This window comes from Mercenaria mercenaria, chromosome 11 (genome assembly GCF_021730395.1).
Source record: "Mercenaria mercenaria strain notata chromosome 11, MADL_Memer_1, whole genome shotgun sequence".
Classification (NCBI taxonomy): Eukaryota; Metazoa; Mollusca; class Bivalvia; order Venerida; family Veneridae; genus Mercenaria; species Mercenaria mercenaria.
Genome location: NC_069371.1, coordinates 5,682,612 through 5,700,702, shown reverse-complemented (window position 1 = coordinate 5,700,702; position 18,091 = coordinate 5,682,612). Strand labels below are relative to the sequence as shown.

The window sequence follows — 18,091 nt, the reverse complement described above, 5'->3', positions numbered from 1 at the left end:
TTGAAACTTAAAATAATCATTTACTGCTAAGCTCTACACCAGGAGGAACAATCCCCATAACTCTGATTTGAATTTTGACAGAGTAATGCCCCTTTTTCACTAAGAATATTTTGGTTAAAGTTTTTGATAAAGTCAAATATCTCTGTTATTATCAAAGCTTTTGACTTGAAACTTGAAATAGTTATTTCTATCAGTCTTAGTACACCAGCAGAAACAATCCTCATAAGTCTGGTATGAATTTTGACAGAGTTATGCCCCTTTTTAATTTAGAAAATTTTTATTAAAGTTTTGATAAAGTCAGATATTGGAAAACAAGCTTGAGACTAGCTCTTGGCGTAATACAGAAACCTATTAAAGGATAAAAAGGAATGTCATTGTTATAGAGGTTGGAAAATTATGATTTTTCTCTGATTTTCAATAACACACCAGGTCCTGCTTTACTCTGAATGTCTGCCTTTAAAAACTTAATGTTTCATACAAGTCTAAAAGCTTTCAGGAAAAAAGATTTTATTATTAAGACTTATTATTAAGGAGCATGCTTTGTTTTGACTTTAAGCCACAATATTATGACTTAGCTGATTAATAAATAGCTATTCAAAGTTCAGCATATGCCAAGAATATTCCTTAAAAATTTGCTGTTAAAAAATTGTGTGTTATATTGTGGATACAATGTACAAAGCTATGTTATGAAAGTTGTTTACTGTTGTTCTCACATTTTTTTTTCAGTTTGCGATCCACTCCTATCTTGCTGGCAGCTAGTTCAGGGGGATTGTCAGTACTGAAGGGTTTGATCCAGCTGGGTGCTGATTATCGTAGACTTGATGGCGAAGGCAACGGCATCGTAAGTCTGGCTGCCTTACGGTTTCACACAAATATCCTAGAGTATTTGATTGAGTGGAACAACCCTGATGTGCATGTTTGGGAAATTCTTGTGGGTAAGTTAATAGTCAAGAGACTTGTAAACAGTTTTGCTTGAAAACTGAACTTTTTAAAGGCAGTCAGAATCTGTTATTATTAGATGGATTTGAATTAAAAAAAAAAAGTTATTGCCGAACATCTTTATCCACATCCGAGACCTTAAATCCTCCAGTGACAAATCTAGCTTCCTCAGATATATCCTTCTTTGGCTATCCAACATTTAAATAATCATGTATGCTGTCTTCTGTGACAGCTCTTTTTAGCTCGACTTTTGGAAGAAAAAGTACAGCTATTGCACTCGCCCTGGTGTAGGCGTTGCCGTTGGTTAAAGTTTTTGATAAAGTCAAATATCTCTGTTACTATCAAAGCTATTGACTTGAAACTTAAAATATTATTTACTATCAAAGTCTATACCAGGAGAAACAATCCCCATAACTCTGATTTGAATTTTGACAGAATTATGCCCCTTTTTAACTTAGAATATTTGATAAAGTTAAATATCTCTGTTACTATTGAAGCTTTTGACTTGAAACTCAAAGCAGTTATTTACTATCAAAGTCTACACCAGAAGACACAATTCCCATAACTCTGATTTGAATTTTGACAGAGTTATGCCCCTTTTTAACTTAGAATTTTTTGTTAAAATTTTTGATAAAGTCAGATATCTCTGTTACTATTAAAGCTTTTGACTTGAAACTCAAAATAGTTATTTACTGTCAAAGTCTACACCAGGAGACACAATTCCCATAACTCTGATTTGAATTTTGACAGAGTTATGTCCCTTTTTAACTAAAGAATTTTTTAAGTTTCGGGGACTATAGGAATGCACTTTTCGGTCTGTCATTTCATCTTTCCGAGCTCACATTTGCATACTTAGGTGGCTATAGGAACAATAGGTAACTGTACTTTTTCTTTGATGTCATTCATTCCGTAAGGCTTTTATGTGGCTATTTTTCTCTTACGTGGCTAAAAGAACAAAAGAGTAGCCACATAAGTATCCATATGTAGGAACGTCCATCGGCAATTTCCTGTACAGTCCATAACTCTGTCATCCATGAAGGGATTTTAATATAACTTGGCACAAATTTTCCCCACCCATGATGAGACGACGTGTCATGCGCAAAACCCGGACCCCCTAGCTCAAAGGTCAATGTCATAATTGGAGGTCAAATGTCAAGAGGGCTTATTTCCTGTCTGGTCCATAACTCTGCCATCCATGAAGGGATTTTTAGCTCGACTATTCGAAGAATAGGGGAGCTATCCTACTCGCCCCGGTGTCGGCGTGAGCGTCACACAAATGTTAAAGTTTGCGTACCACCCCAAATATTTTCAAAGTCCATTGAGATATTGCTTTCATATTTTGCATACTTAATTACCATCATGACCCCAGTCTGTAAAAAGGAGGAGGCAACTCTATCAAGCATTTTGACTGAATTATGGCCCCTTTTCGACTTAGAATAAATGTTAAAGTTTGCGTACCACCTCAAATATTTTCAAAGTCTATTAAGATATTGCTTTCATATTTTGCATACTTATTTACCATCATGTATCCAGTCTGTAAAAAGGAGGAGGCAACTCTATCAAGCATTTTGACTGAATTATGGCCCCTTTTTGACTTAGAATAAATGTTAAAGTTTGCGTACCACCCCAAATATTTTCGAAGTCCATTGAGATATTGCTTTATCATTTTGCATACTTGTTTACCATCATGACCCAAGTCTGTAAAAAGGAGGAGGCAACTCTATCAAGCATTATGGCTGAATTATGGCCCCTTTTCGACTTAGAATATGCTTATTGTAATGTTGAAGTTTTACTCATTGCTTATATTATACTATCAAGCACTGAGAATAGTCGAGCGCGCTGTCCACTGACAGCTCTTGTAATATTACTTGGCACAAATATACCTCATAATAAGACAATGTGTCATGCACAACTTTCAGACCCCTAGCTCAAAGGTCAAGGTCAAACTGGGCAGTCAAATGTTTACTTTGCATGAACATGGTCTGTTTCATGTCCGTTCTATTGCTGTGTCATTCGTTAAGGGAATTTAGTATTACCTGGCACAAATATTCTCCATGATGAGACAACATGTCGTGCACAAATCCTGGACCCCTAGCTCAGAGATAAAGGTCACAATTTGAGGTCAAATGTGAACAGGGTTTTTTTCCTGTCCGGTCAATAACTCTGTCATCCATCAAGGGATTACAATATTACTTGGCATGTTCCCCATGATGAGATGACTTGTTCTGCACAAAACCCTAGCTTAAAGGTCAAGGTCACACTTGGAGATCAATGGTCAATAGGAATTTTTTCTTGTCCGGTCTATAACTAAGTCATGCAAAACAAGATTTCAATATCTGTTGACACAAATATTCCCCTGGATGAGATAACATGTCCTGCGCAGAACCTGGGCCCTTAGCTGAAAGGTCAAGGTCTCACTTGGAAGTCAAAGGCCAATAGGGCTTTTTTCCTGTCCAATCTGGAACTCAACAATCCATAAAGGGATTTTAATATTACTTGGCACAAATGTTCACCACGATGAGACGGACGGAGTCCCGTGCGTAAGAACCAGAGGCCTAGATCTTAAGGTCAAGGTCACACTTAGAGACCAGAGGTCAGATACAAGCATGACTTTGTCTGGAGCATTTCTTTTTCATGTGTGGAGGGATTTTGATGTAACTTGGCACAAATGTTCACCCCATGAAAGGTATTGTCTTGCGCAAGAACCAGGTCCCTAGGTCTATGGTCACATTTAGAGGTTAAAGTTCAAATTCAGGAATGACTTTGTCTGGAGCATTTCTTCTTCATGGATAGAGGGATATTGATATAACTTGGCACACATATTCACCACAATGAGGCACCCTTCTTTTTAGAATTACTTCCCTTTGTTTTTACTATAAATACAGTAAAACACCGCTCGCTCGAGGTCGCAAGGGGATGAGCAAAATGCTCGAGTTATCCATGGTTTCGAGCGACCCGAACATTGACCAACATAAGTAGAAAATAGAATTTTGTTTTACCAATTGTCATCGGGATCATTTGCAGAGAAAACGGTGATGCGTAATAATAACATACTTGTGACATTTAAAAGAATACGTATTAAAAACGTTATCTATGATAGACGTTTCAATACGTAATTTGTAAATGGCACATATGAAGAAGCAACTAGGACTTTTTATTAGTCCCCTACTGGTTGAAAACCAGTTTCGGGGACTATAGGAATGCACTTTTCCGTCATTCCGTCCGTCCGTCTGTCCGTCCGCAATTTCGTGTCCGGTCCATAACTCTGCCATCCATGAAGGGATTTTAATATTACTTGGCACAAATGTTCCCCATGATGAGACGACGTGTCATGCGCAAAACCCGGACCCCTAGCTCAAAGGTCAAGGTCACAATTGGAGGTCAAAGGTCAACAGGGCTTTTTTCCTGTCCGGTCCACAACTCTCCCATCCTTGAAGGGATTTTAGTATTACTTGGCACGAATGTTTCCCATGATGAGATGATGTGTCATGCGCAAATCCCGGACCCCTAGCTCAAAGGTCAAGGTCACAATTGGAGGTCAAAGGTCAACAGGGCTTTTTTCCTGTCCGGTCCATAACTCTCCCATCCATGAAGAGATTTTAATATTACTTGGCACAAATGTTCCCCATGAGGAGACGACGTGTCATGCGCAAAACCTGGACCCCTAGCTTAAAGGTCAAGGTCACAATTGGAGGTCAAAGGTCAACAAGGCTTTTTTCCTGTCCGGTCCATAACTTTCCCATCTATGAAGGGATTTTAATATTACTTGGCACAAATGTACCTCATAATAAGACGATGTGTCATGCACAACTTTCAGACCCCTAGCTCAAAGGTCAAGGTCACACTTAGCAGTCAAATGTTAACATAGCATGAACAGGGTCTGTTTCGTGTCCGGTCCATAACTCTGACATTCATTAAGGAATTTTAATATCACTTAGCACAAGTGTTCCCCATGATGAGACGACGTGTCATGGGCAAATCCCAGACCCCTAACTCAAAGGTCAAGGTCACAATTGGGGGTCAAAGGTCAACAGAGTTTTTTTCCTGTCCCGTCCATAACGCTGCCATCCATGAAGGGATTTTAATATTACTTGGCACAAATGTTCCCCATGATGAGACAACATGTCATGCGCAAAACCCAGACCCTTAGCTCAAAGGTCAAGGTCACAATTGGAGGTCAAAGGTCAATAAGGTTTTTGCCCTGTCCGATCCAGAACTCTGTCATCCATCAAGGGATTACAATATTACTTGGCATAAATGTTTCCCATGATGAGACGATGTGTCATGCGCAACACCCAATACCCTAGCTTAAATGTCAAGGTCACACTTTGAGATCAAAGGTCAAGAGGATTTTTTTCCTGTCCGGTCTATAACTTTGTCATGCAAAGCAGGATTTAGATATCAGTTGGCACAAATATTCCCCCTGGATGAGACAACATGTCATGCGCAAGAACCAGGTCCCTAGGTCTAAGGTCAAGGTCATATTTAGAGGTCAAAGGTCAAATTCAAGAATGACTTTGTACGGGACATTTCTTCTTCATGCATGGAGGGATTTTGATGTAACTTGGACCAAATGTTCACCACCATGAGGCACCCTTGTTTTTAGAATTACGTCCCTTTGTTGTTACTATAAATAGATTTTATTGTAACTTTTTTATTACTGGCGGTAGAGAAAAATCGAGACCACTTTTCTGTGGTACAGCATGCATGTTACATCCAATTTTTAGGTGTATTTTGACCTATCTCTACCTGGTAAAGAGTTTCTTGTGGACTTGTATTATATAGATTTTTTTTTTTTTTTTTTTTTTTTTTTTTTAAGATTAATTTCCCTTTGTTGTTTCTATAAATAACTTACATGATAACATTTTTATAATCAGCCAAAAAAATTCAATATGAAAACAACTGTAGGTTTTTATATATATAAATTTTAATCCAAGTGTTTTGTTATAACATATTGTATATATAGTACAATATTGTTTATACATCATTGACAGATATCAGTTCATTATGTTATACTGCAGTAGAGAAAATTAGGTGCCTTCCAGTAGGGGACTTTGTATTGCATGGCAATACTTCATTCACTTGTTTTCATTTATCAACAAGTGCATATCAAAATTATTGTCTCAATTTTATGAAAAGTCTAAATAATTTCCTTCATTTGCATGCTAACAATTGCTGATTAAAATACTAAGATTTCATAACGATCAATTATTGATTACTTAAAATAGAGAAAAGTGGAAACTTCACAGGTCGCTCAACACGACAAAATCGAAAATGTTGCAGGCTCGGTTTGATTGAGCCTGTTCATGGACGGTAGTGGAAATGCATGCTACCGTCCACGCCCTCTAGCCCAGGGTTGAGCAGAACTAAACTTCTTTTCTGCGGGATCGAGAAGATCAATAATTGATCAATATTTGATCAATAGAACTTTTCTTCAACCTTTATCAATAATTAATCTCATTAATCAGATCAAATATACTGACAAACAAACATTTAGGATAGTCGTGGAATAGAACACACAATTCTCACGACGTGTGAAAATTTTTAATTAACCGATACATTCTGACCACCGAAGGTGTGACAATTTTTGACACCTCTGCTCGAGTTTGCCAGAAGAAGTAAATAGTAAATTAATACACAGGGACCAGGTGTCATGCTCGAGCCGTCGAGTTATCGATGCTCGACCCAGCCATGGTAATTTCACATAGAAAATAGAAGGAAATCGGCCGGGACCACATGAATTGCTCGAGCGAGCCCGGGTATTCGAGTCATCGATGCTCGAGCGAGCGGTGTTTCACTGTAGCTTATATTGTAACTTTTTAGCTCACCTGTCACAAAGTGACAAGGTAAGCTTTTGTGATCGCGCGGTGTCCGTCATCCGTCAGTCCGTGCGTGCGTGCGTCTGTAAACTTTTGCTTGTTACCACTCTAGAGGCCACATTTTTCATGGGATCTTTATGAAAGTTGGTCAGAATGTTCATCTTGATAATATCTAGGTCAAGTTCGAAACTGGGTCACGTGCCATCAAAAACTAGGTCAGTAGGTCTTAAAATAGAAAAGCCTTGTGACCTCTCTAGAGGCCATATATTTCACAAAATCTTCATGAAAATTGGTCAAAATGTTCACCTTGATGATATCTAGGTCAAGTTCGAAACTGGGTCACGTGCCATCAAAAACTAGATCAGTAGGTCAAATAATAGAAAAACCTTGTGACCTCTCTAAAGGCCATATTTTTCATGGGATCTGTATGAAAGTTAGTCTGAATGTTCATCTTGATGATATCTAGGTCGAGTTCAAAACTGGGTCACATGCGGTCAAAAACTAGGTTAGTAGGTCAAATAATAGAAAAACCTTGTGACCTCTCTAGAGGCCATATATTTCATGAGATCTTCATGAAAATTGGTCAAAATGTTCACCTTGATGATATCTAGGTCAAGTTCGCAAGTGGGTCACATGCCATCAAAAACTAGGTCAGTAGGTCAAATAATAGAAAAACAGTGTGACCTCTCTAAAAGCCATATTTTTCATTGGATCTGTATGTAAATTGGTCTGATTGTTCATCTTGATGATATCTAGGTCAAGTTCAAAACAGGGTCATGTGCCGTCAAAAACTAGGTCAGTAGGTCAAATAATAGAAAAACCTTGTGACCTCTCTAAAGGCCATATTTTTCATGGGATCTGTATGAAAATTGGTCTGAATATTCATCTTGATGATATCTAGGTCAGGTTCAAAACAGGGTCATGTGCGGTCAAAAACAAGGTCAGTAGGTTCAAAAATAGAAAAACCTTGTGACCTCTCTAGAGGCCATACATGTGAATGGATCTCCATAAAAATTTGGCAGAATGTTCACCTTGATGATAGCTAGGTCAAGTTTGAAACTGGGTTATGTGCCTTAAAAAACTAGGTCAGTAGGTCAGATAATAAAAAAACCTTGTGACCTCTCTAGAGGCCATACTTTTCATGGTATCTGTATGAAAGTTGGTCTGAATGTTCATCTTGATGATGTCTAAGTCAAGTTTGAAACTGGGTCAACTACAGTCAAAAACTAGGTCAGTAGGTCTAAAATTATTAAAATCTTTTGACCTCTCTAGAGGCCATATTTTTCAATGGATCTTCATGAAAATTAATCTGAATGTTAACCTTGATGATATCTAGGTCAGTTTTGAAACTGGGTCACGTGCGGTCAAAAACTAGGTCAGTAGGTCTAAAAATAGAAAAACCTTGTGACCTCTCTAGAGGCCATATTTTTCATGAGATCTTCATGAAAATTAGTGAGAGTGTTCACCTTGATTATATCTAGGTAAAGTTCAAAACAGGGTCACGTATCTTCGAAAACTAGGTCAATAGATCAAATAATAGAAAAACCTTGTAACCTCTCTAGAGACCATATTTTTCAATGGATCTTCATGAAAATTGGTCAGAATTTTTATCTTGATAATATCTAGGTCAAGTTCAAAACTGGGTCACATGAGCTTAAAAACTAGGTCACTATGTCAAATAATAGAAAAAACGACATCAGACTCAAAACTGGGTCATGTGGGAAGAGGTGAGCAATTCAGGACCATTATGGTCCTCGTGTTTATTACTGGCTGTAGTGAAAAATCGAGACCACTTTCCTGTGGTACAACATGTTACATCCAATTTTGTTTTTTTAGCTCACATGTCACAAAGTGACAGTGTGAGCTTTTGTGATAGCGCAGCGTCCGTCGTCTGTGCGTCCATGCGTGCGTCCGTGCGTAAACTTTTGCTTGTGACCACTCTAGAGGTCACATTTTTCATGGGATCTTTATGAAAGTTGGTCAGAATGTTCATCTTGATGATATCTAGGTCAATATCAAAACTGGGTCAACTGCGGTCAAAAACTAGGTCATTAGGTCTAAAAATAGAAAAACGTTGTGACCTCTCTAGAGGCCATACTTTTCATGAGATCTTCATGAAAATTGGTCTGAATGTTCATCTTGATGATATCTAGGCCATTTTTGAAAATGGGTCACATGCCATCAAAAACTAGGTCAGTAGGTCAAATAATAGAAAAACCTTGTGAACTCTCTAGAGGCCATATTTTTCATGTGATCTGTATGAAAATTGGTCTGAATGTTCATCTTGATGATATCTAGGTCAAGTTTGAAACTGGGTCACATGCTGTCCAAAACAAGGTCAGTAGGTCTAAAAATAGAAAAACCTTGTGACCTCTCTAGAGGCCATATTTTTCAATGGATCTTCATGAAAATTGGTCAGAATGTTCATCTTGATGATATCTAGGACAGGTTCGAAACTGGGTCACGTGCGGTTCAAAACTAGGTCATTAGGTCTAAATATAGAAAAACCTTGTGACCTCCCTAGAGGCCATATTTTTCAATGGATCTTCATGAAAATGGGTCAGAATGTTCATCTTGATGATATCTAGGCCATGTTCGAAGGTGGGTCACCTGCTGTCAAAAACTAGGTCAGTAGGTCTAAAAATAGAAAAACCTTGTGACCTCCCTAGAGGCCATATTTTTCAATGGATCTTCATGAAAATTGGTCTAAAGTTCATCTTGATGATATCTAGGCCATGTTTGAAAATGGGTCACGTGCGGTCAAAAGCTAGGTCAGTAGGTCTAAAAATAGAAAAACCTTGTGACCTCCCTAGAGGCCATATTTTTAAATGGATATTCATGAAAATTAGTCAGAATGTTCATCTTGATGATGTCTAGGTCAAGTTCGAAACTGGGTCACCTGCTTTCAAAAACTAGGTCAGTAGGTCTAAAAATAGAAAAACCTTGTGACCTCTCTAGAGGCCATATTTTTCAATGGATCTTCATGAAAATTAGTCAGAATGTTCGCCTTGATAATATCTAGGTCAAGATCGAAACTGGATCACGTGCGGTCCAAAACTAGGTCATTAGGTCTAAAAATAGAAAAACCTTGTGACCTCCCTAGAGGCCATATTTTTCAATGGATCTTCATGAAAATTGGTCTGAATGTTCATCTTGATGATATCTAGGCCATGTTCGAAATTGGGTCACGTGCGGTCAAAAACTAGGTCAGTATGTCTAAAAATAGAAAAACCTTGTGACCTCCCTAGAGGCCATATTTTTAAATGGATATTCATGAAAATTAGTCAGAATGTTCATCTTGATGATGTATAGGTCAAGTTCGAAACTGGGTCATGTGCTTTCAAAATTAGGTCAGTAGGTCTAAAAATAGAAAAACTTTGTGACCTGTCTAGAGGCCATATTTTTCAATGGATCTTCATGAAAATTAGTCAGAATGTTCATCTTGATGATATCTTGGTCAAGTTCGAAAGTGGATGACGTGTGGTCAAAAACTAGGTCATTAGGTCTAAAAATAGAAAAACGTTGTGACCTCTCTAGAGGCCATACTTTTCATGAGATCTTCATGAAAATTGGTCTGAATGTTCATCTTGATGATATCTAGGCCATTTTTGAAAATGGGTCACGTGCGGTCAAAAACTAGGTCGAAAGGTCTAAAAATAGAAAAACCTTTTGACCTCCCTAGAGGCCATATTTTTAAATGGATATTCATGAAAATTAGTCAGAATGTTCATCTTGATGATGTCTAGGTCAAGTTCGAAACTGGGTCAAGTGCCTTCAAAAACTAGGTCATTAGGTCAGATAATAGAAAAACCTTGTGACCTCTCTAGAGGCCATATTTTTCAATGGATCTTCATGAAACTTTGTCAGAATTTTTATCTCGATATCTAGGTCAAGTTCAAAACTGGGTCACATGAACTCAAATACTAGGTCACTATGTCAAATGATAGAAAAAAACGTCATACTCAGTTCAAAACTGGGTCATGTGGGGACAGGTGAGCGATTCAGGACCATCATGGTCCTCTTGTTTACTTATCTCTACCCGGTAAAGAGTTTTGTGTGGACTTATATTATTTGAGCGACCCTGTTTTAAGAACAAGTAAAACCGATTATACCTTACCCTCAGCAATTTTGCAGCTGGGTCAACTGAGGCAGTTGTGATAAAATGCCTTGCCCAAGAACACACTGCAGTGGGAGTAGCCAGGAATCGAACCTGGGACTTTCACCTCCGTAGTAAAGCATCTTTGCCCTCTCAACCAATGTGTTCACTGGGTTCACAGGATATTGTTTGCAAAGTGGCTTTTTTTTTCATTAAATTTGCTTTCCTGCATTTTCGAAGAATTTTTAGAAACTGTATTCTGACATATTGTACCTTACATGTACAGGTATGTTGAACAGTGATGACCTTAAGAAGAAAGACAGTTCTGTAAAATGTCTGGAAGTGTTATCTACATCCAAGCCAGATCACTGGAGGTCCATTCTTGATGCAGGTACGTTGTGTCACTGTCAACATTTTTTTAAAATATTGCATGTGAAGTTTGCAAGGATGGAAATGGAGCTAGTTTGTGTTGTTATGAAAAGAAAATGTTCTTAAATGTTCAATGAGCTTACAAGTATTGTGTTCACACAAAATCTTGTTCTGTCAACTTCACTGTATACTTATCAAATGTAAAACCAAATATTTTCTCTAGGTCAAAATTACTAAAATATTTAGTTCTGAATTTGCAAGTAGTGTTCGTAGGGATTTATATTTTTGTAATCATGAATACATTTACAAATGAATCTATTACTTAATTTTTTTTTCCTTGTCCAAATTGTACACATAGGCACCATTGTTCAAAAAGACAGAATTGTGATGCTTCACTGATAAATTTCAAGTTTTCAGGTCAGATTAATTTATAGTGGACTTCATGCTTAGGTTGATGCCTGTAAGAAAATGAAATAGGAAAAATGAATCCATCATCAGTATTAATTTTGTATTTCAACAGTACATTGATGTTTGAATTATTATATACCTTACCATAGATAGTAACAAAATCGCAAAGAACAGAATTTTGCAACTCATGCCAATACAAGAAATGAGCTCAGTAACCAGAAGTTGGCACATTAACCAGTTACATGACCATTAGAGATGAATGACATCATTTCTGGCATCATGTAACCCTGTGTCATTGCGATAAAAAAAAATAGTTAATGTAAGTGTTATAAATGATTAACTGATTCAAATAATCAAGTAAATTTTACTGTGTTTAGATATATATGAAACAACTAATCAAATAGCAGTGATGTTCCTTTGACTCAGAGATTATTAGTACTCCAATTTTACTATTTTGGCACTCAGGGGTGCAGTGGGGGAGGCATATTGTAGTTGGACAGTCTGTCTGTCTGTCTTGCTGTCTTTCAGTTTCCAATCGATAATTGAAGAATGCTTAGGCCTACAAGTGTCAAACTTCATAGCGTCACCTTAGCGCAATAAGTCAACAAGTCCTTCTTTAAATCAATGCAGTTATCCACTTTTTGCACTGAGGTGACGATTATTAGGATGATTGGTCAGTAAGTGAAAGGTCAAGGTCACTGACCTTGAGACTGAAAACAGTTTCCTATCATTAACTGAAGAATGCTTTGGACTACAGGTGACAAACTTTATAGGATGTTTGCTTGTGGTCAGTAGGTGACCCCTATTGTTTTATGGTCATTTGGTTAAAGGACAAATCATAGTGGGCCTACATGTTTTACAAACACATGTTGTTTATTAAAATGTACTATGTTATAAGGTAACAGACCCATAAAGGCAGTCAGCAATTACACTGCAGTCATATATTCTCTCGTTTACTGTTTCAGTATTTTTGGGTCATTGATTTAGCTGTAAATAATTAGCATTAGCTCACGGTATTCTGTACAGATTGGAGGGGTGGGGGGAGGGGTGTTGCGGAGGGAGAATACATGCAGAGTAAACATAATTGTCTTTATGGGTGCAGTACCTTAAACTGATTACATTTTAAGACTAGCCAGTTTTGATAGTGATGTTGTAAGATGTAGATAAATACTAATAAGATTTCTGTCTTTAAAAACAACACATAAAGGATACTTGCTAAGTGGTAAGTGTTGAAATAGAGAACCAAGAGAAAATGAATTCTATTCCAGAAATAGACCAGTCCCCCTAGTAGATCATCTTTTCTCTATGTCTATGTTGATAAAAGGACCAATTCTGAGATATTCTGACAATATGTAAACATTTTATATAATTCTTATTTGGGAAACCAGTTTGCTCGGAATTTATGGATGCCATTAATCTATGAAATTAAATAACAACCTCTTCATTGCAGAGTGATTAAGGTCACTTCAATTCCAGATGTTAGATGTAAAATTATTTTGCACAAAGAAGCCATCCAGGTGCCTGCCAGTGCTTGAAGTAATGCATGAAAAGGCAACTGAGGCCTTTTTCCACCACTGAAAGCTTAAAAGTCACTATGTGACCTACATTACTGTCAGTGTGACTTACAACCCAGAATTTAAATCCAGAAACACACGGAATCTTTCCTTTTACTAGTTTATCTCATAAATTTGCACTGCTCGCGCTCATGACTCCCAACATACATTTTAATATTTATAGCCTCTTATGTAACTGAGAAACCTCCCTTATCTGCAGTTCATACCCTTCACAGAAAATCCAGCTATAAGTAGACAAGTGCAATTTAAACACCATCTTGACTTATAAAATGTGAATTGCCAATTCCTAGTTCTTTTGTGTAAAGAAATATTTAAGGAATGTTACAGAAATTTAGCACAATAGGTAATATGAATTCTTAAAAAAGTGTAGGCAGGGCAAATATGAAGAGCACCTTTTGGAGGTAATGTCTTTTATTCACAGGTTAAAGAATGATACAGGTTGTTTTAAAAGGAAGTGAGACTGGTGACCTTTTGAACCAGAGAGAGTTTGTATCACAAGGACACATTCTCAGCGGCTTTAATAATGAAAATTATAAGAGTTTTTACCATCTAAGAAAATAAATTCCTTAGAAATTAAAGAAAACATCTCTGGCTTTAAAAAAAAATATGGACTTCAATAGAAACACAATTTTGAGCAGTGTAACAGATTCAGAATTGGTCCTTTCTATGAAAATTTTACTTTTATCTATCAATTTCACTGATTTTTTTTATGATGCTATATGTTCATTTTATGTCAAGTTCACAGCAGCTGTTCTTTTTTATGAAGAATTGTTTAAAATTTGTTCTAGTAACTTTGATTCATATTTACTGCAGTTACAGTTTACATGCAAGAATTTATTATATAAAGTTAGAAGGATGAAGAAGAAAAAACAGAATACAGTGCCCACAATCTCTTGGGGTTTAGACATGCCAGGAAAGCTCTTAATCTTATCAAAATATAATTACCAACTTTAAGAATATGTATGTAAGACTTAGAAATTAAACCACATTCTGTATTTACGTTGACTTGCAAATGGAATATTAGCAACAAAGGGGAGTAACTTACACTATCAAACCAAATTCTTTGTAAAAGCATCAAGTCTTAAAACAAGATGATTATAAAGAAATTCAACAGCTTAGATAAAAGCTAACTTTATAGATTTTGGTTTATAACTTGGATTTTTCATTGATTTTGAAAATATTTTCCACTTTTTCATAATTTTGTTTGTATAAGACTTATCGGAAATTATTAGAAAAGCTGTTATGACAAAGAATGGATATTTATTACATGGCCTCACTGCAGTGTTTGAATTCCCAAATTGATGATCACATCTTGAATTATTTATTCATTATTTGATGATGCTGACTGACTAATTCAGCCCTTACCATGCAACTTGTCTATCTTCCAATTTGGACAGTACCATAAACTGTTAAAAGGAGTGCTTACCAAAAAGATACTGACTGAAAAGCGAACAGTGTAGATCATGATCAGACTGCATGGATGTGCAGGCTGATCATGATCTACACTTGTCGCAAAGGCAAAACCAATCGTGTCCAGCATGGGAAGGGTTAGAGTTTATCTACTCATGACAGCAGGTTCTACATTCGTTTCTGTAATGTTGCTGTTGGTGATTTTTGGCAGTCATTTTTCAGTCATCTTTGTTATAATGGTTTATTCCTCTTCGTGTTTGTGTGCATTTTGTGGTGTTCTTCTCAAACAACTTATAACACCTTATTTTGGGCCTAAACTCTTCGGTTTCTTTGAGGGTTTTTTTTTTTCAGGTAGTTGATTGTAAACAAATTGTTAGATTATCATCAAAATGTGGTAATTAATCTTATGTATAAAAAGACAAAAAGTGATGAACTGAAATCAGAAAAATATGGTATGCACTACAATTAAATATATGCAAATTATGGCCTTAAATATTCAAATTTTGTGGAGAAGAGTAATATCGTTCCAAAAAGTGCTTTACAAACTTAGAACGTGTTAAAGAGACAGGATTATAATCAGTATAAGTTCAGTTATTCTTGAATACCAGATGGAATGTCTGGTGTTTAAATTCAGCAGTACTGAAAAACTTGTTTTGTACACTGGGGTTTAAGGAGACACTTGTGCAGTAAATTATGGCGTAACTAACTATGCATTTATAAATGTTATAATTTATAGAACTTAAGAAAATAATGCTTAAATTTCTTCTTGTAGGATTCAGTAGGCAAGCAAAATAATGTATCAATTGTTTTAGGCACAGATGCCAGGTAGAGGCCTCAATAGATGACTGGTTAAGGTTGCCTACTTCAAATTATTCACCAATATGGGTCAGAAATCTTGTTTTGCGTGTAGAATTCTTCTTGAGAGGAAGTCATTTAGTTGGCTTACCGGAGGTCAGAGACTCTACCTAGGTGCTCATCTAAGACCTAAATTGTGTCGGTGTGACTTTAAACCCAACAAAACAAAACAAGAACGATCTATGGTAACTGTTTTGGTAGTAATGAGGACCAATGAAAGATTCTTCTTAACTATAAGTACTTGCAAGACATTCATAATATTATAATGCTTTAAGGCTGCTAGATTGCTGTTTTATTTATTCAATAAATAAAGTCTGACTTGACTTGACTTGAATTGAAAGGCCTAAACTAGATTACTTGGATCACTTTTTCAGTTGTAAAATAAAAAAAATACATTATGCATGTTTCCCTTTTCACATAGGTCCTAGTTTTATATTTTAGCAAACAATTTACACAGGTATGGATTAGTCTGGTATGAAATTGTTGTAATTGAAACAGTTGTGGTACAAGTTTTGTATGCACCTTTTATTTATCTTTTGAACACATAATATGACAGAATTAAATAATTATAGTTCTTGTCATGTCACAATTATATTTATTAAATTTTGCAAATGCTGAGTTATCTAAAACAAAAGGGGGAAGTGAAGGGATGACCTGAAAATTGCTTTGATCTGATTGATAATTATAAAGCATATAAAGACCCAGTGACAGAATCAGTTGAATCGCCCTCATATTGTAGTTTCAGTTTTTTATTAGCTTAAGATAAAAATCATATTTACAGACATTCTGTATCCCTTTGTATCTGAGCATGTAAATGTATCCATTAGACTTTAGATATAGCTGAATTTGTCATATTTAGAAATTAATTGCTTAAATCATTGTATAATAATAATTTTAGACTCTGTTGCAAATAGAATGCTTTGCAAAATGTACTTACTGCAAAAACGTGGTCGTAGTCTAACTCATTTATAGTACTGGTATTGAGTACTGAATACTTTGTGTATATTACTGCTCAGTGTTTATGGATTGAGTTGTTTTGAAATGAAAAGTAAGTGCAAGTAGCATTTATATAAAATCATTTAAAGCTTTTTTTAAGTTAGTTTTCTGTGTTTACAGAGGGTGTACCTGCCTTAGTGAACCTTCTGAAGATTGACAACGAGGAGCTTCAGTGTGTTGCCGCATCTGTATTATGTAACATATCGGAGCAAACTGAAGTCCGGCAAGCACTTACACACTGCAGTTCTGGTCCAATATTGATAAAACTTTTGTCGTCCCCTGTTGACGATATCCAGTCTCGTGCAGCAATCATTCTGTCAGATTTAGCTTGCGTGGAAGGGAACCAGGAGCTGATAGCTTCGGAAAATGGAATAGAACCGTTAGTGAATCTCATGGATTCTGAGTTAGAGGACGTATTAGTGAATGCAGTAAATGCTATAAGAGTGCTTTGTGAGAGTAACCATACCAATAAAACTGCAGTGTCAGAGGCTCATGGGCTGGAACCATTGGTGGAATTTCTTACAGTTGATTCACGTAAGTTTACTAAAACACTGACTTGATGGAGTTTACATTTCAAAAGCAATTAGAATGCATTTTTTTTTTTTTTAAGTAAGGGATTGAAAAAAATGAATAAAGTTATGTTATTGAGGTATAAAGTCGCGAGCCGTCAGGGTCTTAAATTTTATTTTAGGCACTTTTTCCTTTAAAAGTAAAATATTATTTGGAAATATACTTTTCACCATCATAATGACCAAAAAAACAACCCTTGTTTTTCAAGAATGTACACAATTATGTTAAAAATAATTTTTTATGTTTTATTTTCATTTTAGCTAACTATCAAGAGCGATTGCGAACCCTTGCAATATCGGTCAGCACAGCAAACAGACCGTCTCTACTGAAATGGGAAAATAACTCCCGATCTTGCTTTTCAAGTATTTATTGCCATTTGGACAGAAAATCATTCTTGTTATTCATTGTTTAGGTACAGTTATAATTAACATGATCACAGTTGTATTGCATTAAAAAACTTATACATTGTTCAACCTGTTACTGCAGCCTGCCTGTTACAATAGGAATCAATAGATTGGTCTCATTTGTTTTTGGAAGCATTTTCCTCTTGTGGACTTGAAAATATATCGGTATGTCTGAAATATTTTCATTGTTTATGTGGAATTTTTGAGCTCTTAAAATATAAGATAAAGCTTGACTTCGATACTAGTTGGTTAACTGCTGCCCTTACATAACCGACAGCAAGCAAACAAAATAATCATGATTTTCTATTATTGCCCCTTTTGAACTAGGAAATATTTTTTGCAGAGTCGTTATGAATTAACGTCACTTTCCGATAAACATCAAGAATTTCTTTAAACATGCAAAGTTTGATAGCATCTGTGGACACTGACACAATGAACCTAAATGTTTTGACTTTTTGCAAGAATGACCCTTTAGACAGTAAAACTTCATGGATAACTCAATCACTTGCCTAGATCAAGAAAGTTGATCGGGAGGGTAAGCACCGCAAGGCGTTGCTTTGTTACAGAAGTGATAGATAAAAGACTTGAAATAAATAGTTATGGTAATAACACAAGACACGGACAGGCCAAAATATATATTGGTCACAATGT

At 36.2% G+C, this 18,091-nt stretch overlaps 1 protein-coding gene across 1 annotated transcript in view; it reads left to right on the top strand.

Annotated features, from left to right (window-relative positions):
* Nucleotides 1–18,091, top strand: part of LOC123532440 (ankyrin and armadillo repeat-containing protein-like) — a 92,903-nt gene that overhangs the window by 49,601 nt on the left and 25,211 nt on the right. Inside the window, exons 12-14 of the mRNA XM_053518370.1 lie at nucleotides 727–935; nucleotides 11,141–11,245; nucleotides 16,587–17,022. Of these exons, the coding sequence (XP_053374345.1) occupies nucleotides 727–935; nucleotides 11,141–11,245; nucleotides 16,587–17,022 (750 nt within the window). The remainder of the gene's footprint in view (nucleotides 1–726; nucleotides 936–11,140; nucleotides 11,246–16,586; nucleotides 17,023–18,091) is intronic.